This window comes from Chiloscyllium punctatum, chromosome 26 (assembly GCF_047496795.1).
Source record: "Chiloscyllium punctatum isolate Juve2018m chromosome 26, sChiPun1.3, whole genome shotgun sequence".
NCBI classification, from domain to species: domain Eukaryota; kingdom Metazoa; phylum Chordata; class Chondrichthyes; order Orectolobiformes; family Hemiscylliidae; genus Chiloscyllium; species Chiloscyllium punctatum.
The window spans coordinates 25,508,026-25,531,493 of NC_092764.1; the positions used below are offsets into that span (position 1 = coordinate 25,508,026).

The 23,468-nt window shown below is 39.9% G+C and overlaps 1 protein-coding gene across 2 annotated transcripts in view; it reads right to left on the reverse strand.

Annotated features, from left to right (window-relative positions):
• cmip (c-Maf inducing protein) overlaps positions 1–23,468 on the reverse strand; it is a 222,347-nt gene that overhangs the window by 80,211 nt on the left and 118,668 nt on the right. For both annotated transcript variants that reach the window (XM_072595955.1, XM_072595956.1), the window contains exon 3: positions 12,891–12,941. In XM_072595955.1, the coding sequence (XP_072452056.1) occupies positions 12,891–12,941 (51 nt within the window). The remainder of the gene's footprint in view (positions 1–12,890; positions 12,942–23,468) is intronic.

Consider the following 23,468-nt stretch of genomic DNA (forward strand, 5'->3'; position numbering starts at 1 on the left):
AGAATTGACCACAATACTCTCAATATGTTCTTACCAATGATTTGTAGAGATGCAGCATCACTTCCTTGCTTTTATTCTTGATGTCTCTATTTATAAACCTAAGGATCCTGTAAGCCTTAACTACTGTTCCAGTTTACCTAGCCACCTTCAGAAATTATGGAGTTAAACTTGGAGGTCCCTCTGCTCCTGTACTCCCATAGTTACATTACTGAGTCTGTATTGCCTCCATGTTTTTTCTACCAATATGCTTTACCTCACATTTCCCTACATTGAAATTCCTCTGCCATGTGTCTGCCCATTTGGCCAAATTGCCAATGTCCCTCTGAAGTCACAGCATCACCCTCACAATTCACTATTCTTCCTAGTCTGGTATTATCCACAAACTTAGAGATTCTGCCCTCAACCCCCATCTCCAAAATCATGTATATAAATCAGAAAAAAACCAAGGGTCCTAACACAGATTCCAGGGGAACTCCACTTTCAACTAGAGTCCAGACTGAGAAATGCCCATCTATAACGCCCTCTATTCCTTATCTTTAAGCCAACTTCTAGTCCATGCTGCCAAGGAACTCATCTACTCCAAACATTTCTAATTTGCTAATCATTCTGCCCTGCCATATCAAATACTTTTGTAAGTCCAAATAGACAACATCGTCAGCACCACCCTCAGCCATTGTCTATGCCACCTTGAAGAACTCAGAAATTTTCAGATGTGACCTGCCCTCGACAAAGTGATATTTCCTGTCTAGCATTAACGTATTTTTCTTTGAGTATATATTTATATTATTGTGTATTATGGCTTCTGTCAGTTTCCACACTATTGATGTCAAGTTGACATGTCTGTAGTTTCTTGGGTTATCCTTTGCCTCTTTCTTAAAGAACAGTGTCATATCATTTGCAATCCGCCAGTCCCCTGGACTAATCCTATCTTCAGAGAGTCCTAGAAAATTTCTAACAATAGTTCCACAATTTTCTCCCTTACCCCCTCTCTCAGCAATCGAGGATGCATCCCATCCGGGCCTGGCAACTTCTCTACCTGAAGTGCTGCTGGTCTTTTTAACAACTCTTTTTCATCTGTTACTACACTGCTTAGTTGGTCAATACCTACTATTTTAAACTGGGCTATTGTCACCATTTTATAGTTTGGTAAAGACGGGCAAAGTATTAATTTTGTACCTCCCCCATACCCTTTGCTTCAGTGAGCAGTATACAACCCCTCTTCTCTCCCACCTTGTTCCTTATGGGCCTCACTCTCTCCTTTGTCAATCCTTACTAATAACACATTTGAATAACATCTTACTTTTTTGTTTGGCTCAATCTGCCATCCTTTCCTCATGCTTTCACGTGGCTTTCTTTATTCCAGCTTTAGCCTTATTTCTGCACTTGAGATACGCTTCCTGATTTCTATTGCTGTTACCACGTGCCTTTTTTTCACTTCTTTATTTTCTCACCAAAACTGTGGAAAGTTGTCATCAAGTTAAGTAACTTTCCAGAATGTAGACCCAGATGGAGTAAGACAGTTTATCCTGGCTCAGTATCTAAACTAAAGCCTCTGTTGTTCACTGCCTGTCCTCCACTTTCCCACTTCCTTCCCTCTCACTGTCCCATAGGTCTAGAATCAGCATAGGCTGACCTGTCACCACTTCTCCTTTAGCTTGGAGCATAAGTGGCTTTCACCAACACAATAATGCAATAGGAACAAGTTTGCATGGTCCTCTAGCACAGTGGATTCACTTTAATGGTACCTGATCACCCTTAGGTTTGTGCCTGAAATCGAGCATGGCCCAGATCCTAGCTCTCAGTATTTTGAGAGGATTGCTCATCAACATCGACAGACCAAAAATCACCTTGGACAAGTCTCCTTCTTTCACAATTCTGGTTTAGAGTTCTACCTTCTGCTGCTGTTTTGAGTGTACAACACAGCAGTGTGTTAACATGAAGACTTTACTGAAGTATACTCAGACATACTGTCTACTACAGCCTTGCGTTAGAGGTCACAGCAGGCTACACTGACATCTACATGGTTGCATTTCAATCCAAACACCTTGCTATTGGTACAAAAAAAGGTAAAAACAGCATGCATCATGTACATTTTTAGTTACCCAAATGTCTGACTTTATACATGTACTATTTTCAAACGTTAGCAACTATTTGGTATTCTAGCTCGTCCCACTTTGTGCAGATATTTACACATAGGGCACATATGAACTTTAACATATTTGTGTCTTGTAACATGGGGTTGTCTGTTTTTTCACCAATGTCTGCTGGTTGGAACAATGTGCTGTCAGGTTTTGATTCAAAATCTCCTTGGCTGACTCTTCCAACTTAGGCCATTCTCTTCAATACCCTTTTGCTTTAGCATCATTGACTGCATCCAACAAGGCTATTTTTCATTTGGGACTTCAGCATCAAGATACTTTTGTGCTTCTGCTGTAGGACCCACTTGTCTCATGTCATTGTTTGCCAATGAGGAAAAAAAATCAGCTTGTCCAACCTTTCCTCAGAAGACAATCTGCTCATTCCAGTTCTCAATCTAGTAAACCTCCTCCAAATTATCTCCAAAGCATCTTGCTTCAACAAGCAGTTCAAAACTGCACAGTGTAGAAGATGTGGTCTCATCAATACCCTGTACAACTGAAGCATGACATCCTTACTTTTACATTCAATACCTCTCGTAACAAAGGACAGCATTCCTTAGCTTTCTTGACTATGTGCCTGCACACTACCTTTTAGTGACTCGTGCACCAGAACATCAAATGCCTCTGCACCTTGGAATTCTGCAGTCATTCTCCATTTAACTCTGCTTTTTATTCTTCCTTCCAAAGTAAACAAGTTCACACCTTCCCATATTATACTCCACCTACCAGATTTTTGACCACTTATTCAAACTATCTATCTCTGTCCGCAGCTTCCCCGTGGTTTCTTCATGGCATACTTCCCCGCCTATCTTGGTGTCATCTACAAATTTAGTCAGCATTCCCTTGCTCTGCTGATCTAAGACATTGATGTAAATTGTAAAAAGTTGCGGCCACGGCATAGACCCCATGTCAGACTCAACTGCACCACCAATCGGACAAACGCCAATGTGTGAATGATGGAACTTTCCTTCATGCGATGTGAGCATTACCTTTAGGGCAAGTATTTGTCAGCCATCTCCAATGACCCTTGAAAAGTGGTGGTAAGCTTCCTTTTGAACTGCTGCAGTCCTGCTGGTTTATGTACACCCATAGGTACACCAATTCCAGGATTTTGACATAGGAGCAGTAAAGCAGCAGCAATACAGTTTCAAGTGGCTTGGAGGGAAACTTAAGAGGTGATAGCATTCTACGCCGCTACACCTATTATCCTTCTAGATGTTACAAATTATATATTTTTAATATACGGTTGAAAGAGGCTTGGAAATTTGCTGCATTGTACCTTGTGGATAGTACACACTACTACTATTGTGCACTGATGCAGATATTGAATCACTGATTAAATTCATCAGCATTGAGTTATTTCAATTAAATAATAGAGGTAATAAAATGACCAAATATAATGAGTGCATTATTATTCATTTACAGGTGACCTCACATGACCACTCCCTGTCCCAAAGCCCCTATATATAAATAGGTACCAGGCTTTGCTCTGAACCCTGACTTCACACTGGATCAAATTATCCTGATAGGTTAACAAAAACAGGCAAAATCTAAGAGCACTTTTTAAGCTCATTTTACTTATGAAAGAAATCAGTCCATGTCCAAATTGAAATCATTGCAAGATATAGAAGTGATTGATTTTAAATCCTGAATGAGAAAGTTTAGACATGCACACATTCACACATTGGTGCAAAAGTGACATTTACAGACTTTGGTTTCTCACAACACAGGCATTTGGGTGAAATAAAATGGTGAGTATTTCACAACTGGGCAATGCACAATGGAAGCACAATACAACAATGCAAATAGAGTTTTATCCTTAATGTTATATCTGAACTGTGGTGTCTGACATTGATGTGGAAGGCAACAGTGAGGCAAAAGTGCATTAATTCTATGGTATAATTACTGAGCCAGCGGAGTTCCACATCAAACTTATCTCTGAATGTTGCATTGTTTTCTTTTTGTAAAACAAATTGTCTTTGAAACACAGATAGTTTGGACTATATCTTTAAAGCATTTAAAGTCTTGCGTCAGATCAGAAGCCTAATGGTGTAGAAAATATCAGCTTTAATCAGTACTCTCTAAGATTCATATATGGAAGCAATTGCAATTTTGTTAAACATAACTTAGAAAATTTGCAACTGTATATTATTGTGTGGTTTGATGATGTCAAACACACTGTTACAGAAAGTACCAAGTTTTAACAAAAAGTTCCAAGTGCAGGTATATCTCATGATGCTGATAATATTCACATTCTGTGGCATTCCGATCTCTTTAGCCTTGAATCGGATTGTGTGGGCTGCAAAAATCTTCTCAATGAAATACTGGATTTTGTAAGCTTTGCTCGAAAGCATTCAATTTCAGATATTTTTGAGTATGCAATGTATGGTGGCTTAAGTTCTGCAAAAAGGAGCTGGGCAAATTATCCTGATACAAAGCACAGCTATGGACAGCAGATTCTCTGGAGACAAGGTGTCCCTGCATAAGTTTGCATCAAATAACGGTAGCTTCAGTTTGCTTTGTCCATACTGCAAAGTAGTGTTTAACACCTCAAACTAGTTTGCCAAAGATAAATGTGCTTTTCTATTTGTTTTGCATTTGACTTCTTTATAGTGAACTTTGTCCTTGTTAATTTGAGGAACGGCAATGCTAAGATATTAAACCCCATCAGCATGAAGCACTCCCAAGATCAGATATAAGTTGTGAAGTAAGCCAAGATTTGTGCTCCTCCCGTGACCCAGCCTCAAAGAACTAGTCCCTTTTTGAATTACAATGACGTTCTTCTGCCTTCCATTCAATGATAACACTGCAATTTAATGCTGAGTTGGCAACAGTTCTGGGTTCTGGATCTACGCCCATGTGGGAATCCAAAGCTGACAGCGAAAGGTTTGCATAAGTTTCTGGAAGATTGGCGTTAAACCTACGCAATCCTTTCCCCTTTTTATTCGAATTTGTCCGTTAAAGGGGACGAAAAGGAAAAGAAATGTTCTCAGTGCCGCACACCTGTCCTTCAAGGATCCAAGAAAGGTATGGATTGTAAGCACCATTTGATGTTCAAAGTTTGTCTTGTGGACATCTGTCATGGCCTGCACATTATTAATCTGAAAATGACGATTACATCAGACCTGACCCCATTGCCAAAGGTGAAAAATCAATGTGTAGTGTCCTTTAAAAATTTTCCTTCCATCAAGTCTCCCCTTCTATTTATTTTGAACAGGCTGCCACTTTTGTGGTTAATTTTGGCTACGTGCGGCTAATTTGCAAGAACATTCAAGTCTTTCTCAAGGAGCAGACAATTTGACTCATTTCACACACAGATTTACTCTGGTATTCAGAGACTACCTCGGTACATTGTGACAAACTCAAACTGTCAGAATGCTTGCCAGAAAATCTTCCAATTCAGAATGCAAGATTTTTACTTTCTGTTTAACTTTCTCTTGGGATATTTTCAAACAACCTTTTTGCTTCCCAACTCTCACATCTCATTAGCCAAAGGTCCGGAAACATTTCTATCAAGTTTCGTAAAATAAACCATGCTTAATATTTCTTTCTCTTCTAATTATAAGTTGTAGCATGTCTTTCAAGGTATTTATGCTCTATGCTAGTCTATTATTCACTGTTACGGTCTTGTTTACAGTCCAGCCAAGGCATTCTTGGCTTTGCGCAGTAAAGGTACAAAGCAAAAATCATTCTTCCTCCATTCTTCAGCCAAATACTTGCTTGAATCTGGAAGAAAAGGGAGAACCTTTTGGCTTTTCACCAGACCTTCTATGAAACAGCATTGCCTGTGTTACGACAGGAGCGCCTTTGAGCACTGTGCTGGCATGTATCTTGCAACTTGTCAACATTTTGCAGGAATACATATTTACTTGTCACAATAAATTATAAAACAAAAGCTGCCTCGACCAATTTTCTCAACATACTTAAAACTTCAGATTCAAGTGCACAACTGCATGAATTAACAACAGTGCTGTACCTCACCAAAGTAGCAATTTTTCTCACAGAGGCATTGACTAGGCATGCCCGTGGACTAACTGAGCACAGTATCCAAAGTTGAGCCTGATCCTATTTCCACTCAGCGTCTGTTTAAATACACTTTCCAGCAAGGGGTAACTGAATAGTAAGAAGGAAACTTGTCACTGGGTGAGGAAAAGGAATCAATAAAAGTTACTGATTCCACCTGCACCATCCTAGCCACAGCCCACCCAAGTTAGAGCCACACAAGACAGTAGCACAAATTGGAGATACCACTGATTCCGCAGCTAACAATCCAGTCTCAAATGTCTCCGCATTGGAAGGCTCATCTTTCAAGACTACCCTTATATACTTTGTGAATATTTTTCTTTGTATTGCTTATTCTTCTGAATTGGTTTTATTATGAGCCAACAAGCATTCAGTAAATGGACTGTGCTTAGGAAAGCAGACAGGGAAATAAATGAAGAAATGCAATTAAATGCCTCAGACCTGATGTAGAGATGTAGGTATTTAAAATATTGCACCAGAAGGATGGTCCTAATCCTCTGTAGATTGTCTACAGGTTTTTTCATCATAATTCTTGCTGAAGACTAGCAGAGTGCTCAGGGAGTCAGTGTAATGATGGAAAACTCCCAATTCAACAGTCCCATGGGGGTTTTGTTATGATCTGAAATAATTTTTTTGAAAGAGCCTGTTAAAAATCATCAGGGCCAATTAGTTTCAAGGCATTCAGATACCAGGGTTGTGTTGGAATACTCACCTGGATAGGTGCAGTGCAACAATAACTCTCAGAATTAAGGATATAACAAGTAAAATCTGAGTATAAGGCTATATTTCAAAAGGAAAAATATTGCAAAGTAGAGCACCAGTACTAAACTTAGACCAAATCTTGGAAGACCACAATTAGTGAGAGGTTCTGGTCACCATATCATAGAAAGGATATAGAGACACAGGAGAGTATGCAAAACAAAATGACAAAGAACTGTGAGATTATACACATTAGCCAAAGAGAATAGGATGAGTCTCTTTCCTATTGGAAAGAAGAGTTGTACAGCTGACCTAATAGAAGTCTCTAAAATGATGAATGGTTTTGTTCAAGTAGACACAGAGGGAGTGTTGGGAACAGCAAAACTAAAGACAATTTACAGGATAGTAACCCCAAACCAAATATGGAATTCAGAAGAAATAATACTCTCTCTTAAAGATTAACAACTGATGGGCATTTAACCTGAGGATCACCATGGCTCAGGTAAGGGGAGAGGTCGAGAAGGAAAGCCATTCACGGTACCTCAGCCGATGTGGGAATTGAACCCATGCTGTTGGCATAAGTTTGCACCACAAACCAAGTTACTGACCCCCTATCTCACACTTCTCAGGGTAGGACCAATGAGGCAAACTTACCAGGAAGATTGCCAGATATGCAAGATTAAAACCTGTGCTACATATTCCACTAATCTGTACAGGAGACAGTTAGTCTGACAGTAGCTCAGAATGAAGAAATCTTCATTGCTGGGAGAATGTCAAAAGTGCTTTACAAGTCAGGAGTCCTTCAATGTCTGAAGGAGAATATCTGCACGTGCAATCAACATTACTCTCCTAACCCTTTCATTCCACATTTCTTAGGATTTTAGAGCCAGGACCGCTTTGAATTCATGAGTCAAGAATCACTTAGCACTCTATAACCTCTTACCCCTCATCATATGCAGAGCCTCTGATATATTTCAGAAATATGGATATAAAGTAAGAAAAAGGCATGGTCCAACTTTGTGTCCCAAACAACATTTTCAAATGCCTTTGAGCACTTGGTTCCTTTGACACTTAGAATGAGAATGGAAATTCTGTGTCAACTGCCTATCAAAAGCAGCGTGCAGACAGACCAAACAAAGAGGATAAGAGGTGTTTAATTTGCTCCTTAGGTACCTAGGATACACATTGCTCGGTATCTCTTGAGGCAAGCCACATCAACAGGCTCAGGTGCAATACCCAAGCCTATTAATAAAATATGTCATGCACAACAAGGTAATTTATGAGATGCAAGGATGCAGTGTTTATTCATTGCTTTAAAAGCTGGTTGCTTTGATAGTTGAAGAAACATCCTACAGCATATTTACTTGCACATCACCTAGAACACTGACAGTTCAATGAAAGGGGTGGCACACACTTAGACATGCCACAGAGAGAGTGCATTGTAAAATACACCTAACACAAAATTAGAGAAACTTGCTTTATGGATGGACAGAAATGTGAGGTACATGCCTCAACCCCTCAGCAAGGACCCTAGTTCATACTTTTCCATCAAAAGGAATTGTTTTCATCAGTATGTGCAGCAACAATGTAAACATTATATTTTTGTTAATGTTTACAGCTTCACCACACATTGCCTCTTAAGATTGAGATTGCAATCATATGGCCGAAATTTAAAATAAACTGAGCGGCAGTTAGTGCGACTTTTGAAATTATAACCATTAGTGATTAGAAATGAAAACAAAAAGATAAAAATGTGAAAGTAAATGAGGGACGTTTTAAATGTAAGTGAGACAGTAATGTATCCTAATACATAATGTTTGAATTAAGCACTTTCTGGTTTTAATGTTTTAATACTGATAAGTCCAGCAGCACAAACAGTGTAGTTATGCGTGGGGCACGGGCAGGAGAATGGCAGATGTATAAAGGGCCATACGAGGACAGTTAACTCTGCTCCTCACCCCACATTTAAGGAAATCAAAGAAATCTAAATGTTCTTCAGCAGCCTCCAGTGATCCCTTCAAAAGCCAGGGGCTAGCTTACAGTCACATGCATTTTCTGCTCAGGTTCTTGTATATTTGGCAATAAGGGCTTGAAGAAGCCACATTCAAGAGACCTTACACCTATTTGGACAACTGTCTCCAGGACTCATAAGCCACTGATTTGGACACCAGTGCACTTGTGTTAGTGAATGCACCAGTGAACTGGTTCTCTCCAGTCTAAACTTTATCCTCAAATGAGCATGACCAGTGTCTCCCTCACCACTTCGCAAAATCATTTCTTGTGTGCAATTCTGGTCTCCTTCCTATTGGAAAGATGTTGTGAAACTTGAAAGGGTTCCGAAAAGGAACAAGGATGTTGCCAGTGTTGGAGGATTTGAGCTGTAGGAAGAGGCTAAACAGGCTGGGGCTGTTTTCCCTGGAGCGTAGGAGGCTGAGGGGTGACCTTATAGAAGTTTATAAAATTATGAGGGGCATGGATAGGATAAATAGACAAAGTCTTTTCCCTGGGGTCGGGGAGTCCAGAACTAGAGGGCATAGGTTTAGGGTGAGAGGGGAAAGATATAAGAGAGACCGAAGGGGCAACTTTTCACGCAGAGGGTGGTACGTGTATAGAATGAGCTACCAGAGAATGTGGTGGAGGCTGGTACAAATGCAACATTTAAGAGGCATTTGGATGTGTATATGAATAGGAAGGGTTTGGAGGAATATGGGCCGGGAGCTGGCAGGTGGGACTAGATTGGTATGGGATATCTGGTCGGCGTGGACAGGTTGGACCGAAGGGTCTGTTTCCATGTTGTACATCTGTATGACTCTATGGCCCCAATGCATTTTCTAACCAAGTCAAACAAATATAGCAGACTGACAGTAAATCATTCTCTTGATCCATACATACCTCGGAAATCCTGGAAAAACACACAGTAATCTTCGATTAGCAACTATAGTTTTTCTGATAGCTTTTGTCAGTTTTACTTTCTCTCCTTTTGCTCTGGAATCCAGGGGAGCTGATCTTGACTTTATGACTTCGTGTAAAATGCATGGTCTCAAGTCAGCAGCCCAGTTGTTAGTAAAATTTGAGAGTCCATTATTAAGGATGAGATTGTGGAGTTCTTGGAAGTGCATGGTAAAATAGGGCAGAGTAAGCACAGCTTCATCAAGATAAGGTCATGCCTGACAAACCTATTAGAATTCTTTGAGGAGGCAATAAGCAAGGTAGACAAAGGAGAGCCCAGTAGATGTGATCAGCTTGGATTTCCGGAAGCCTTTCAGGGGTTGCTAGTGAGACAAGAGCCGATAGTGTTAGAGGCAAGGCACTGGCATGGATAGAGAATTGGCTGACTGGCAGAAGGCAGGGTGTGGGGCAGAAGGGGTCTTTATCAGAGTAGCAGCCAGTGACCAGTCAAGTTCCACAGGGGTCAGTGTTAGAACCACAACTTTTCACATTATATATTAACAATCTGGATGAAGGAACCGAGAACATTGTTTCTAAGTTTGTAGATGACATGAAGATAGGTGGAAGGACAGGGAGTGATGAGGGAGCAGGAGGCTGCAGAAGGACTTAGACAGACAGAGATGGGGTAAAGAAGTGGCAGATGGAATACAATGTGGGAAAGTGTGAGGATATGCACTTTGATAGGAGAAATAGAGGCATAGACTATTTTCTGAAAGGACAAAAGCTTTGAAAATCTGAAGCACAAAGAGATTTAGGAACCCTAGTTCAGGATTCTCTTAAGGTTAACATACAGATTCAGTTGGCAGTTAAGAAGGCAAATGCAAAGTTAGCATTCATTTCACCAAGGCGAGAATACACAAACAGAAATGTACTACTGGGGATATGTAAAGATCTGACCAGACCACATTAGGAATACTGTGAGCAGTTTTGGACCTTGTATCTAAGAAAGGATATTGGAGCACGTTAGGGTTCCAGAGGAGGTTCACAAACTGATTCCAGGGATGAATGGCTTGTCATGAGGAGCAGTTGAGGATTCTGGGTGTCTGCTTGGTGGAGTTTGGAAGGATGAACAGGGATCTGATTGAAACTTCCAGAAACTGAAAGGCCCAGATAGGGTAGATATGGAGAAGATGTTTCCACAAGGAGAGACTAGGATCCAAAAGCACAGGCTCAAGATGATGGGATGAGAAGAAGAAGAATTCCCTCATTGCCCCAGAAGGCTGTGAAGGCCAATTCATCAAGTGTAATTAAGACAGAGATAGATAGGTAATTGATTAGTAAGGGGATCAAGGGATTTGGAGAGAAGGCAGGAGAATGCATTTGAGAAACATATCAGCCATGACAAAATAGAAGAACAGACTCAATGGGCATAATGACCTAATTCTGCTTCTATATCTTAACTTCATATTTTCCATCTCTCCTAAGTTATATTTCCATTTAAGTCAAGGGAATTGTTAAGAGTGAGATGTAAACTGGGCTGTAGGCTGACTGTCATCCATTTTACTCTACCATACAAGGTCAAAATTAACCCTACAGGCTCAATCTCCGAAACCATATAGACCTCAGTGTTCCAAGAGTTCTATTCTAGTCCTTGCAAAGTTACGTGTCCTCAACTGAAGTAATTACTAATTTCACTGTAACTGACTTCTGAGTCTTTAAATTCAGAGGGAAAAATTTAACTAGAGTTCCCCGCCAGATGTCTTATCTACAACTCCTAATTTGAAGTGCATGTTGAGGGTTGGCTACAACTACATCCAATCCTGTTGAGGGCAGGATTGGATGTAGTTGTAGCCAATTGACCAATCTTCCATCAATCTTTCACTACCAAGATAAGTACTGGACACTTGCAGTATTTATGCACACATTATAAAGCACCAATACTGTACTCAAAAGCTTTAATGCCACGAGGCCAACATGACAGGGAATATAAATACTACTTCTTGGGCTGTCCCTCAGCATTGAGGATGACTTTCTTAGCAGTTGTGAGCCCTGATGCTCACTGGTCTTGTATATCAGACCCAGTAACAATGAATCTGAATTTGCAAAGCAACTGAAATGTAGAGATAATATTTTTGTTGTTAGTTTAAGGACAAGTAACAATTATGACAAAGAACACTCAAACAGGAAGAACAGGACGTGATTTTCTTTTAAATGATGCTCAGTTAGAAAAAGATATATCAAATTTCCATCTATTTATATTTACGAGGAAGGTCATAATTAATAACAAACAAGTATTAATATATTAGAACTACTATGTTAGTTAGCAAGTGTTTCACATGTCATTTTTTCTGTATTACAATCATTGGTTGCTGTTTGGCCTTTATACTAATAGCAAAAGTCTAGCTTCTGTTGTGCATGGCTTATTTCATGTATTCTGGGTTAGAAAGCCCACATAACCGTTGGAATGGCATTATTTGTCACCTTAGTTGAAATACAAAAATAAAGATCTTTTTCCCAATAACAATTTCATGTTTATTCCTGAGAATGATGTTCAAATTAAAATCAATGTCTCACATTTATCCATTCCAGGCTGCTGTCTTTAAACTGTCTTAGACAAAACTTTCACCTCTCTCAAACACACTCCCATCAGTTTGGTGTGTTTGATGATGACTAACTAATTGCTAAAACTGGGGAAGTCTGATATGCATATTTGCATCAAAGCATTAGTGATTTTCACTTATCACTTTTGATCTTGTCGAAGCAGCTGCCAAGTTATCTGCTGCTGGGATAGTGCCAGTGGTGGACTTTTTAACTAATCATCATTGCTGTGGTTTCTGGTCAATACGCCAATCAACGTTTCCTCTGTTTTGAGAGTTATCATCCGTCAATGAATAACAACTTACAATACATAAGTTTGAGGGACTGAACCTGTTTCTCTCTCTTCTGTAGCACATTTTCAGAATGAATATGTATTTCAACTAAGGTGACAAATAATGCCATTCCAACGGTTATGTGGGCTTTGAGTGTTAAATACAGCTCACAACCTCTTACCAGATTACCCTGTGCCATTCTGCTTTGAAAAGTCAATTTTTACACAGATTTAGCTATCAGCAATTTTTGGACACTTGGCCAGCGACATACCTTCCATTGCAACGAATGAAACCACTGATCTCGCAGATAACTGTTGGCTGCCTGAAAAGATGAAGAAAAGCTGTTAAATCATGCAGTAAAATCAAATATATTATGAACATCTAATTACATCGACTAGTTAAATTTGAGTGATAGTACTCTATTACTCCAACACAATAACACTGTATCAAGACAATCTTATTCTAAAAACACATTAATGCGTCAAAGTTAATTATGTTATGAATCAAAGCTTTAATACAGTATGTACACTTGAGCTTTCCAGTCAAGAAAAAGAATGGGATCAAATACACTGATGAAAATCACCACATTAAGAAAAATATATCTCTGGGGAGGTTTCAAAGTTATAACTGGGAAAATGTCTGCAGAATTTCACATCTCAAGATCCCACATTCCCAATTTCAGGGTTGACATATTATTGAGGATATGATGAAGGCTTCTATAAACTGATGGCTCAAACAGTGAGTAAGATGTATAAACCCATATGACTGCCACAGAACTATCCCATTCTGCATAAAAATAGAGGGAATCTGCCAGTAAGGCATTCAAATATGCAGCCCAACTACAACACTGGCTTCAAAATAAATAAGGAATAGTAATTCAGTGCCATGGCTATATGGTTCCCTAGGGGCTATTTCACAATGGGTACAATATTAAATTCTTTGAGGAATGTTTTTTAAAAACACAATCCCTGTTTCTAAGAAACACACACTATGGACTGAGTTTTCCATTGGTCAAGGGGGTAATTGCAGTTGGATGTGCACTTTGAAAATAGCACCCTCAGTTGGCACAGTCATCCCACATCTCCACTGCACACTTCAATTATCAAGAGAAAGTAAAGGCATGGAGAAGCGCAACTGACAATGCACATAACTCCAGTTAACCGCTTGGTAAGGTCATTGAAGAGCTTATTGGTGAATTGGTAAGAGACAGGAGGAAATCTTCAAAACTAAGAATGGGATGAGTGGAATCCCTGGGAAATACTTGTACAGCTAAATCAAGAACTCAGCATAAGCTACAATTTATTGTTGTTGAGTTATGAACTTGGGGAAGGAAAAGTGAAACAGTGGTGGCCGCTCGTGCCCTAAAGTTGTCATTACTCGAGAAAAGTGGATTAACTACCACTTCTCAAAGCATTTACTATTTGTTTAGACTACAAGGCTGTGGTCTTCCTGATCTCCTGCTTGCTCCATTCTGCAAGGCAGCAGCAAACACAGTTATGGCTGCCATCTCCCAGTAGGAATTGCCCTCTTGAGAATGGCAGGCAGGGAAAGAGTTAAGCTCTGAGTTTTGTAAAACAGGAGGTTCAGCTGAGCATGACTCAGATCAGATAAGAACTTAGTTAACAATGGGGTGCTGGAGGCAAGGGTAATGGGTTAACAAGGTGGAGAAGCAGTCATTATGTAGAGCCATTTAACATTATTGGGAGCATTCAGTATATAAGGTCAGCTAACAAGGGGAAAAAGTATCCATTGTATGAATCCAGTTAATAAGGTTAAGAACATTCATTGTATAACTGTAAAAGGCTTGGTCTCTGCTATTGATACTCGTTGATTCTAACAGTCACTCATTTAATATGTATGTTGCCCTATCTGGATGCTCCTCCCTGTAAAATGACTATGTTGTTGATTGAGAAACTGCTCTCCCAGAGAAGACCATGAACTTATGTCTCTGTGCACATGGGCGATCATTCTCTCTCCCTCCAGGAATAAAGATTAAGGAGGTAATACCATACTGCGTCTTTGAGCGTTTTGCTGTAACGGGGGGGTGGGAACAACACTCTGAAGGCAGCTCCTATTTCCAGGCAGCATTCACAAATTGCTTCTGACCTAATAATGGTTGAGCGACTTTGGAATTCTCTTCCTCAAAGACGGTGGATGCAGAATCTTAAAAAATTTCTAAGGCAGAGGTAGATAAACTCTTGATTACTAAGGGGATGAAATGTTTTGGGGGATATGTAGGAATACAGTGTTGAGGATAATATCAGGGCAGCCACGATCTTATTGAATGGCGGTTGAGTGGCCTCCTCTTGTTTTTTTGTTATATGTTAAAAATGTTTATAATTAGGACTTCACTATCAAAATCATGAAGTCAGTGACAATAACATGGCCCAGGGTCAAGGAGTGATCCAGGTGTGGAACTCCTGACACCAAATTGAAAGTCTAAGCCCATAACTGACCAAAGGATGGGTTGGCAAATTAGTCCCAAGTGCTGCTTCATCCCTCTTTAGGGTCAGACAATAGGTGGTATGTTACGGACTGACTTGCCTCTCAAATTAACCTGGATAGAAGCAAATTACCGCAGATTCTGGAATCTGAAACCAAAAAGAGAAAATGCTGGAAAATCTCAGCAAGTCTGGCAGCATCTGTAATGAGAATAAAGAGCTCATGTTTCGAGTCTAACTGACCCTTTGTCAAAGCCATCTTTGACAAAGGGTCAGTTAGACTCGAAATGTCAGCTCTTTTCTCTCCTTACAGATGCTGCCAGACTTGCTGAGATTTTCCAGCATTTTCTCTTTTTTGGTCTCAAATTAACCTTCTGCTTCCTGTGACTGAACAATTCAGATTGGATTTTTAATAAATGATAGTTTAGCCAAGCACAAGTCCTGTTGCCCTGTATCATCAAACAGAGAGGCTACATGAAATAGCCTTTTTCCAATGTTTCTCTATTGAAAAACATTACATTTGCCTCAGTTCTTCATCTGGCTGTCATTCACAAAGGAAAAGCATTTCGGGAAATAATCAAAACTAAACTAAATTTATTTGAAGACATTAAAAGAAAAAAAGCCTACTCTTATTTTTGTCTCTTCACAGCAAATCATAATGAATAATGCCCTGTATCTGGGAAATGAGCCAATATCCATTTATTTTATTTTTTAAAATAGCATAAAGACACACATTCCAGATTTCCTTGGGGAAAGCTTAGTAATTATTACGGTAACTAATGCTAGGGGAGGATAGACAGAAAAGAACTGCAGAAAGCATTTCTTTTGAAAAAGCTTTATGGCCATTTTAGGAAGTGATTCCACATGATGAGAGTTTTTTTAAAAAATTAATAATTACTGAATCCAAACGTATCACAGAGGAATCCTTTATGTATGACCTCAAGATAAATTAACAGAGTTCCACAAATAAAATACTTCCACAGTTTGAGTAGTGTTCCGAAAATGAAACTTTTTATTCAAAATGATTAAGACTGGTGGTTAAACATGCAAACAACATGCGAATTAAGAGTTGGAGTAGGTCATTCAGCTTCTTCAGCCTGTTCCACCATTCAACTCGATAATGGCTGATTTGGTTATGGCTTCAACTCCACAATACCACCTGCCCCATAATAATCATGGCCTCCTTGTTGCGTCAAAAATCTACTACCTCTGCCTTAAGATTATTCAGTAAGCCTCCTCCACCGTTCTCTGGTGAAAAGAAAGAGTTCCAAAAATACCTGACTTCCAGAAAAAAAATCCTCATTTTCAATGGGAGACCTCTGTATCTCTTAGTTCTTGTCTCTCCAAGGAGAAACATCCTTTTCAGCTACCACCCTCACTTCTGAAGAAAAATCATACCAGCCTCAAAACGTGAACACTCCTTCCCTCTCCACAGCTGCTGCCAGACCTGCCAAATTTCTTATTTTGGGTCCAGTGACTCTTCTTCACAACAGTTTAAAAATTTACAGTTCTGAAGGGTCACTGGACCTGAAATGTTAACCCTGCTTTCTCTTTGTAGATGCTGCCATTGTTGCTGAGATTTTCCAGAAATTTCTGTTTCTTTCTGATCCCCAACATTCGCAGTTCACTCGGGTTTTTTTTGCCAAGTTTCTTCTTGTTTCAAATAAAAACACTGTGTTCTTCTAAACTTCAGTAGACACAGGCTCATTTTGCCAAGTTTTCCACACAAATCAACATCCTCCCTCATCCTACAACAAACACACCACTTAGGTCTCAGTCAAGTCTGAAGGTTGCAAACAACCAAAGATTTATATATTAAAATAGTCCAGCATTTGGCACTATATCCATGTTTCCCAAATCAAAAGCAAATTTCCAAAAGTGTCTTAAAACACCTGTAAAACAGTGTTCGCACATTGTTTAGGTGAGAACAATAACTTTCTCTTGGATAAAAATTCACACTATATATACACTGCAAAATATACTTAGCTCAATGTTGATAGGCTTTGATCCAGCACATGACAAAGGTCACCTAAACTTACGAGTTTTAGAATGGTAGATTAATAGTGTTTAACATTCCAACCAGTGACTGGCCAGTGTTGTTTGCAATTGCTAATATTTAACAATGTTATCACTATCATCAATAAACACAGGGCTTTTAGCAAATGATGTCTGCTGGCAAACAACTTACAAATTACTATCATGAAGGTACTTTGTTTTGGAAATCCATGCTGTGAAAAAGTGTATTGTTGAGTGTAATCAACCAAGCTAAGTGCCAACCCTTCAGAAAATAATAAACAGCATATTGGTTCCATTCTATCCTATCATTGGAGTTCACTTTTCGGTGAATAACAATTTGACTTGAGCCATCTTAGGTGGTATGTCACAAAGCAATTACTTGTGTGCAATTTTACAAAATATTTGTAAATGCCCATGGCAGCCATCCTTTTGCAGTGCTTTTATTGGGACAATACATCATTGCTTTTATCATGCAAGTGCTCATGTCAACAGTTTATGGCATCACTGGATTAACTTACTGGTGTTGCCTTAACCTGTGATGTACCTTCCTCCCCTCCAAACCAATAGACAGAAGAACATTTCAATGGCTTGTGCCATTGCCTTTGGAAACAAAGCATTTTGTATGCTTTAACAAAGCATCTGTCGTAATAAATAATCTAAAAAATAATATACTCAGTCATACAGCATGGAATCAGACCCTTTGGTCCAACTAGTCCAAAGCTGAACATAATCCCAAACTAAACTAGTCCCACCTGCCTGCTTTTGGCCTAGAACACTCCATACCTTTCCTATTCAAGTACTCATCCAAATGTGTTTTAAATATTATAACTGTACTTGTATCCATCATTTCTTCTGGCAGTTCACTCCACACATGAATCACCAGCTGTGTAAAAACCAAGTTTCCCCTCATGGCCTTTTTAAAGTCTTTCTCCTCTCACCTTAAAAATACACCTCCTTCTTTTGAATTCCCCCACCATAGGGGAAAGACCCTTGCTATTCACCTTAAATATGCCCCTCACGAATTTATAAAGCTCTGCAACGTCACTCCCTCAACCTCCTACACTCCAGTGAAAAAAGTTCCAGCCTAGCTTTATAACTGAAACTCTCCATTGCCAGCAAAATCCTGGTAAATCATTTTTTGAACCCACTTCAATTGAATAATAATCTTTCCTTTAGCAGGGTGTCCAGAAATGCACACAGTACTCCAGAGGCCTCATCAATGTCTTATACAACCTCAACATGACATTCCATCTCCTGTACTCAGGAGGTCTGAATAATGAAGGCAAGCATGCTAAACGTCTTCTTGTCCACCCTGTCTACCTCTGATGCAAATTTCAAAAAACTATGTGCCTGAACCTGTAGGTCTCTCTACCCTACAACATGACCCAAGGCACTACCACTAATTGTATAAGTCCTGCCCTTGTTTGTTTTACCAAAGTACAGTACACCACATTTAGCAAAATTAAACTCCATCTGCTATACCTTAGCCCACTGACCCAACTGATCAAGCTCTCTTTGTAATCTTAGCTAACCATCTTCACTATCAGTCCATCCAAAAATCTCCACAGAAACAATGCTCCAAATGATAACTCTCCACCATTTGGATCTAAAAGACAAATATCATGAATAGATTTTAAGAGTATGTATGCATTCAATGTATCCTTCCATTATGGGATTACCAAAATAGTATGCAACATATTTATTTCAACTGTGTCAGCACTGCTCATTTGGCAACATAGAGTCATAGAGTAATGTAATACAGAAACAAACCCTTTGATTTATCAACATGTGGATGCTCCTACTAGAGAAAGAGCAAAATTAGACCTTTTGGGCAATAAGTCAGAGCAGGTGACTGATGTAAAATTGGGGCAACACTTTGGCTCTAGCGATCATAATTCTATTAACTTCAACTTGGTTATGGAAAAGGATAAGCCTTCCACAAAAGTTAAAGCTTTCAGTTGGAAGAAGGCAAATTTTAATGGTAAGAGACAATGTTCAAAAGTTGAAAATGTGTTGCTGGAAAAGCACAGCAGGTCAGGCAGCATCCAGGGAGCAGGAGAATCGACATTTCGGGCATGAGCCCTTCTTCAGGAATGAGGAAAGTGGAAAGAGGAAAGAGGAAACTTTCCTCATTCCTGAAGAAGGGCTCATGCCCGAAACGTCGATTCTCCTGCTCCTTGGATGCTGCCTGACCTGCTGCGCTTTTCCAGCAACACATTTTCAGCTCTGATCTCCAGCATCTGCAGTCCTCACTTTCTCCTAGAATGTTCAAAAGTTGTTTGGAGTAGATTGTTCACAGGTAAAGGGACGGTTGACAAGTGGGAGGCTTTCAAAAGTGTGATAACAAGAGTAGAGAGGCACTTGGTTCCTGTTAGAGTGAAGGGTAAGACTGATAAAATTAACAAACAATTGATGAATAAACATATTGAGGTTCTAGTCAAGAATAAAAGGGAATCTCAATTTAGACACTGACAACTTCGTTCAACTGAATCTCAATTGAGATAGCATTGGCAGATACGGTTAAGGATAATCCAAAGAGATTCTACAAATACATTAGAAGCAACAGGGTAACTAGAGTGAGTGTAGGGCCTCTTAAAGATCAAGGAGGTCATCTTTACACAGGAAATGGGAGAGATACTAATGAATATTCCTCATCAGGTTTTACTGTGGTGAAAGAAATGGAGTCTAGAGAATGTACAGAAATAAACTTTGATTTTATTTTACGAAAGTTCACATTACAAAAGAGGAAATTCGGGATGTCTTAGAGAATATAAAGGTGGATAAATCTCCGGGTCCTGATTAATGTATCCCAAAACATTATGAGTAGTAAGAGAGGAAATTATGAGACCCTTTGCAGAAATATTTGCATCATTTATAACGGGTGAGGTGCCTGATGACTGGAAGGTGGTTAATATTGTATCTTTGTTTAAGAAAGGCTGTAAGGAGAAACGGGGGGACTAAAGACCTGTGAATCTGACTAGTTGTCGGTATGTTGTCGGAGGGATTTATGGAAATTTAGAGAGGCAAACATTGATTAAGGATAGTCAGCATGGTTTTGTGCGAGGAAAATCATGTCTCACAAAGTTGACTGAGTTTTTTGAGGAAGTTACCCAAAAGATTGATGAGGGCAGAGCAATAGACGTGGTTTACTTGGATTTTAGTAAAGCCTTTTACAAGGTTCTGCATGTTAGACTAATTAGTAAAGATAGGTCACATGGGATTCTGGGCAAGCTTGCCAATTAGATACAAAATTGGCCTAACAAGAGGAGATAGAGTAATGGTGGAGGATTGCTTTTTGGACTGGAGGCCTGTGACCAGCAGTGTTCCACAGAGATAATTTCCGGGCCATCTTCTGCTTTTCATTTATACAAATGATTTGGATGGGAATATAGAAGGCAGGGTTATTAAGTTTGCAGACAACAACAAAATTGGTGGCATAGCAGACAGTGAATAAGTTTTTTTCTAAGATTACAAAGGCAACTTGATCAAATGGGTCAGTGGGCTGAAAGATGGAACATAGAACATTGAACATAGAACATTACAGCGCAGTACAGGCCCTTCGGCCCTCGATGTTGCGCTGCCCTGTCATACCAATCTGAAGCCTATCCCACCTACACTATTCCATGTACGTCCATATGCCTGTCCAATGAGGACTTGAATGCACTTAAACTTGGCAAATTTACTACCATTGCAGGCAAAGTATTCCATACCCTTACTACTCTCTGAGTAAAGAAACTACCTCTGACATCTGTCTTATACCTATCCCCCCCTCACTTTAAAGTTGTGACCCCTCGTGTTTGCCGTCCCCATACTTGGAAAAAGGCTCTCCCTGTCCAACCCTATCTAACCCTCTGATTATCTTGTATGTCTCTATTAAGTCACCTCTCAACCTTCTTCTCTCTAAGGAGAATAGCCTCAAGTCTCTCAGCCTTTCCTCGTAAGACAGTCCTCCCATACCAGGCAACATCCTAGTAAATCTCCTCTGCACTCTTTCCAAAGCTTCCACATCCTTCTTATAATGCGGTGACCAGAACTGTAAACAATACTCCCAAGTATGGCCGTACCAGAGCTTTGTACAGCTGCAGCATAACCTCCTGGTTCCGGAACTCAATCCCTCTATTAATAAAGGCCAAAGCACTGTATGCCTTCTTAACAACCCTGTCAATCTGGTTGGCAACTTCCGGGGATCTGTGTACATGGACACCAAGATCTCTTTGCTCATCTGCACTCCAAAGAATTTTACCATTAGCCCAGTACTTTGCATTCCGATTACTTCATCCAAACGTATCACCTCACACTTGTCCACATTAAACTCCATTTGCCACCTCTCAGCCCAGCTCTGCATCCTATCTATGTCTCTCTGCAACCTACTACATCCTTCATCACTATCCACAACTCCACTGACCTTAGTGTCATCTGCAAATTTACTAACCCACCCTTCTAAGCCCTCATCCAGGTCATTTATAAAAATGACGACAGCAGTGGACCCAATACCAACCCTTGTGGTACGCCACTAGTAACTGAACACCAAGATGAACATGTTCCATCAACTACAACCCTCTGTTTTCTTTCAGCAAGCCAATTACTGATCCATACTGTTATGTCTCCCACAATCCCATTCCTCCGCATTTTGTATAATAGCCAACTGTGGGGATCCTTATCGAACGCCTTGCTGAAATTCATATACACCACATCAACCTGTTTACTCTCATCTACCTGTTTGGTCACTTTGTCAAAAAACTCAGTAAGATTTGTTAGGCACGACCTACCCTTCACAAAACTGTGCTGACTGTCCCTGATCAGATTATTCTTTTCTAGATGGTTATAAATGCTATCTCTTATAACCTTTTCCAACACTTTACCAACAACTGAAGTGAGACTCACTGGTCTGTAATTACCAGGGTTGTCTCTACTACCCTTTTTGAACAAGGGAACCACATTTGCTATCCTCCAGTCCTCAGGCACTATTCCTATAGATAATGATGATTTGAAGATCAATGCCAAAAGCTCTCTTCCCTTGCTTCCCAGAGGATCCTAGGATAGATCCCATCCAGCCCAGGAGACTTGTCTATTTTCACATGGAAGGTGGAGTTCAATCTGGATTAACGCAAGGGATTGCTTTTTGGTACAACAAACAAGGGTAGAGTCTATACAATTAATGGTAGGGCTTTGGCTCGTGTTGTAGAACAGAGGGACCTCAGGGTGCAGGAACATAATTCTTTGAAGTTTGTGTCGCACATAGACAGGGTGTTAAAAAGGCATTGGCATGTTTGCTTTCATTGCTCAATCCTTTGAGTATAGGAGTTGGGGCGTCATGTTGAGGTCGTACAGGACATTGGTGAGGCCTCTTCTGGAATACTGTGTCCAGCTCTGGTGGCCCAGATATAGGAAGGATATTATCAAGCTGGAGAGAGCTCAGAAGAGATTAACCAGGATGTTGCTGGGTATGGAAGGTGTGAGTTATCAAGAAAGGCTGGATAGGCTGGGACTTTTTCCACTGGAGGACAGGAGGTTCAGGGGTGACCTTATAGAGGTTTATGAAATCATGAGGGGCATAGATAAGGTGAATAGCAAGGGTCTTTTCCCTAGGATGAGGGAGTTCAAGACTAGGAAGCGCATTAAGGTGAGAGGAGAGATATTTAGAAAGGACAGGAGGCAATTTTTTTTTACACAGAGTGGTTCACTTGTGGAATAAACTTTCTGACAAAGTGGTGGCTGTGGGTAATTTACAATATTTTAAAGACAGTTGAACAGATACATGAATAGGAAAGGTTTGGAGGGATATGGGCCAAGAGCAGACAGGTGGGACTAGTTTAGTTTGGGATTATGTTTGCCTTTGTGTCCAAAGGTTTTGGATCCAACTCCCACTTTTGTTTTGAACGCAAAAATTAAAGCTGCCACTTTGAGGAAGCGATGCACTATCAGATGTGCCACCTTTCAGATGAGACATTAAACTCAGGCCCCCTTTGCCCTTTCAGGTGGGTACAAAGGATCCCAATATTTGACAGTATTTAAAACAAAAACAGCAGGTAGCTATTCCACCAATTTTCTAGATATTACTTATTCCTCAATTGACATTGCAAGCACAAAGTATCTGGTCATCATTACATTGCGATATGTAGGAATTTGCTGCCAAAGATTGGGTGTTACATTGCAAGTGACTGCACTTCACAATTCACTTCAAAATGCTGGTGGAGGTCCTATATAAATGCAAGTTTTTATTTCTTAAAAGCCAGTTCTTCAACAAAAAAAATCACTAATTTCTAAATTCACTTGGATCAGAAAGCTGGTGATTGCATTTTGACATGTGTACTTACGAAATAGCTGCAGGAATAGAACATTCAACCCACCCCCAAACCTGCTCTCCCATTTAATAAGATCATGGCTGATTT